The following is a 2,297-nucleotide window of genomic DNA, read 5'->3' as shown; positions in this document are numbered from 1 at the left end:
TCCTTGTCTCAAAAAAAATAAAAAAAGCAGACAAAAATTTTAAGTAGAACCTTTCATTGAAATTTATTGAGAAACTTATGGCTAAAGACTTCTCAGAAAGTGCTTTATACAAGCTGAAAACAATTTTTAGGACAATATGATATATGCTTCAAGAGATAAGTGAAAGAATATCATCTGTTTAAAAAGAAAACTATGAAGCAAAACAGGCAGCCATAAAGTAAATTCTTATTAAAAAGAACATACCAGGGATTTTGGATATAGAAAGCATGATCATTGAAATAAAACAGAAACTCTAACATAGACATGTTGAAAAAGAGAATCAGTGAACTGGGAGATAGAAAAGAATTTTCCTAGACTGCAGCAGAGTGGATTATAAGAATTAGGCATGTCAGAGGATTAACTGAAAGACCCCAGTATATATCTAATGGCAGTTCCAGAACAGGGTTTCAGAGTCTCAGTACCTTTGCCATTTTGGGCCAAATAATTGTTTGTTGTGGGAAACTGTCCTGTGCATTACAGGATGTTCAGCAGCATCCCTGGCTGTTTCCTTCTAGATGCTAGTAGGACAACTCCCTCCCCCCAAAGTTGTGACAACCAGAAGTGTCTCCAGAAACTGCCAAATCATACCTGGTGGAGAACCACTATTCTAGAGGAGTAGATTTGGAGGATGGCAGGCAAGTAATATTTGAGAAAGCAATCACTGAACTTTTTCTAGAATTCAAAACAAATGCATTACTTTTCAGATTAGGTGTGTATCCTGAGGACCAGGCAGGATAAAAGACAAATCCATCACCAGGCACATCATCATTGTGAAACGGTGGGACTTCCAGATAAAGACAGCAAGAGAGAAGACCCTGTCTACAAAGGGCCGCCAGTTTCGCTGTCAGCTGACTTCTCATCAGTTACAGTAGCGGCCAGGAAACAATGTCTCAAATGCTGAGGGCATATATGTCTACATAGAACTTGATCCACAGCTAAACTAACATTCAAAAATAAATGCAAGTTATAAACATTTTTAGACATGACTTAGTACAAAATCTCACATAAAAATGATTAAAAGATACATTTCTGCAAGAGAAGACATAGAAGTCAAGTCAAGTAAGCAAAGTAGTTTCTTTTTTGTTGTTGTTGTTTCAATTGTTTATTAACCGACCAGATTACAAAAATAATCCTGGTAGATACCTTAGTTCATCCTTCTAATAAGCCTGTTGATCTGGTCTTCCCTGTTGCCAGCATCTCCACCTTCTACAAAATGGGTGGTCTTTTTCTTCATTCCACCTCGTGGAGAAGACAATTTAAAGGGCCACAGGAAGTTGTTTGCTTCTTTGAAACGTTTTCCAACAGTATAGATCTCATGAATCAGAGCCTCCATGCAGATGATTCCGTATTTCCCAAGAGATCGAGCAATCAATGCGTTGTCTGTCCGGGCAATTCGCTTTTTGTTGATTTTGCCATAACCACGCTTGTAAATCAATTCATTTACAGACTTCAGATTTGGGTACCCCCATGCAATGTATGGCTCCACAATTCTCAGCATGTTAATTAATGCCTTGTTGAGCTTCACAAAGGTGCCACTGAAGATCTGCTGGAGGCGAAGGAGCTGCAGCACCTTTCGAACCTTTGGGCTCACACCGTTGATACCTCTGATCCTGATGACAAATGCCAATTTGGGTTCCGCGGGTACAGAGAAGTTGCCAGCTTTTCGTGCCATCCTAGCCATTCGAGTTTCAGTTCTGTACATCTGCTTGTATTCCTTGTGGTAATGCTTAGCTTTTTCATAAATAAGCTTCCTCCTTGCCTTTCGAAGCATCTTTTGGGCAAACTTCTTTCTCAGGCGCTTGATCTTAAGCTCTGCGAAATTCTTTCGCTTTTTTTTAAGGGTTTCTGGCACAGCAGGAACCTTCTTTTTCTTCTCTTCTGCACCCTCCATGGTTCCAGCCGGGAAAGAGAGCAAAGTAGTTTCTGTAGTAGGAGAGAAGGCAGCTAAAAAAATAATCTGAACACAGTGATTTAACAAGACAGTACCTTTAAATCAACTATTGACTATAGACACTGTTTTGTGATAAGAAGCTGAAATAAACATTTAAACAAAGAAAATTTAAACCAACAGTTTCCAAATGTGTTGCTGTTGTTGTTCAGTCGCTCAGTTACATCTGACTCTCTGTGACCCCATGAACTGCAGCACACCAGGCTTCCCTGTCCTTCACTATCTCCCTGAGTTTGCTCAAACTGATGTCCATTGAGTCAGTGATGACATCCAACCATCTCATCTTCTGTCATCCCCTTCTCCTCTTGCC

The 2,297-nt window shown here is 39.8% G+C and overlaps 1 protein-coding gene across 1 annotated transcript; it reads right to left on the bottom strand.

Moving 5' to 3' along the window:
- Positions 1–1,139: 1,139 nt before the first annotated feature.
- On the bottom strand, positions 1,140–1,939 carry LOC110140301 (large ribosomal subunit protein uL30). The gene has a single exon (XM_020898694.2). The coding sequence runs from the start codon at positions 1,928–1,930 to the stop codon at positions 1,184–1,186; it is 747 nt and encodes a 248-aa protein (XP_020754353.2). The 5' UTR covers positions 1,931–1,939; the 3' UTR covers positions 1,140–1,183.
- Between the last annotated feature and the right edge of the window lie 358 nt (positions 1,940–2,297).

The sequence above is a fragment of the Odocoileus virginianus genome, chromosome 17, assembly GCF_023699985.2.
Source record: "Odocoileus virginianus isolate 20LAN1187 ecotype Illinois chromosome 17, Ovbor_1.2, whole genome shotgun sequence".
NCBI classification, from domain to species: domain Eukaryota; kingdom Metazoa; phylum Chordata; class Mammalia; order Artiodactyla; family Cervidae; genus Odocoileus; species Odocoileus virginianus.
Note: the sequence above shows the minus strand (reverse complement) of the source record. Positions and strands in the feature narration are given on the sequence as shown.

Excerpts from the sequence above, each read along its gene's own strand:
- LOC110140301 (XM_020898694.2), bottom strand. The coding sequence starts at position 1,930 with ATGGAGGGTGCAGAAGAGAAGAAAAAGAAGGTTCCTGCTGTGCCAGAA.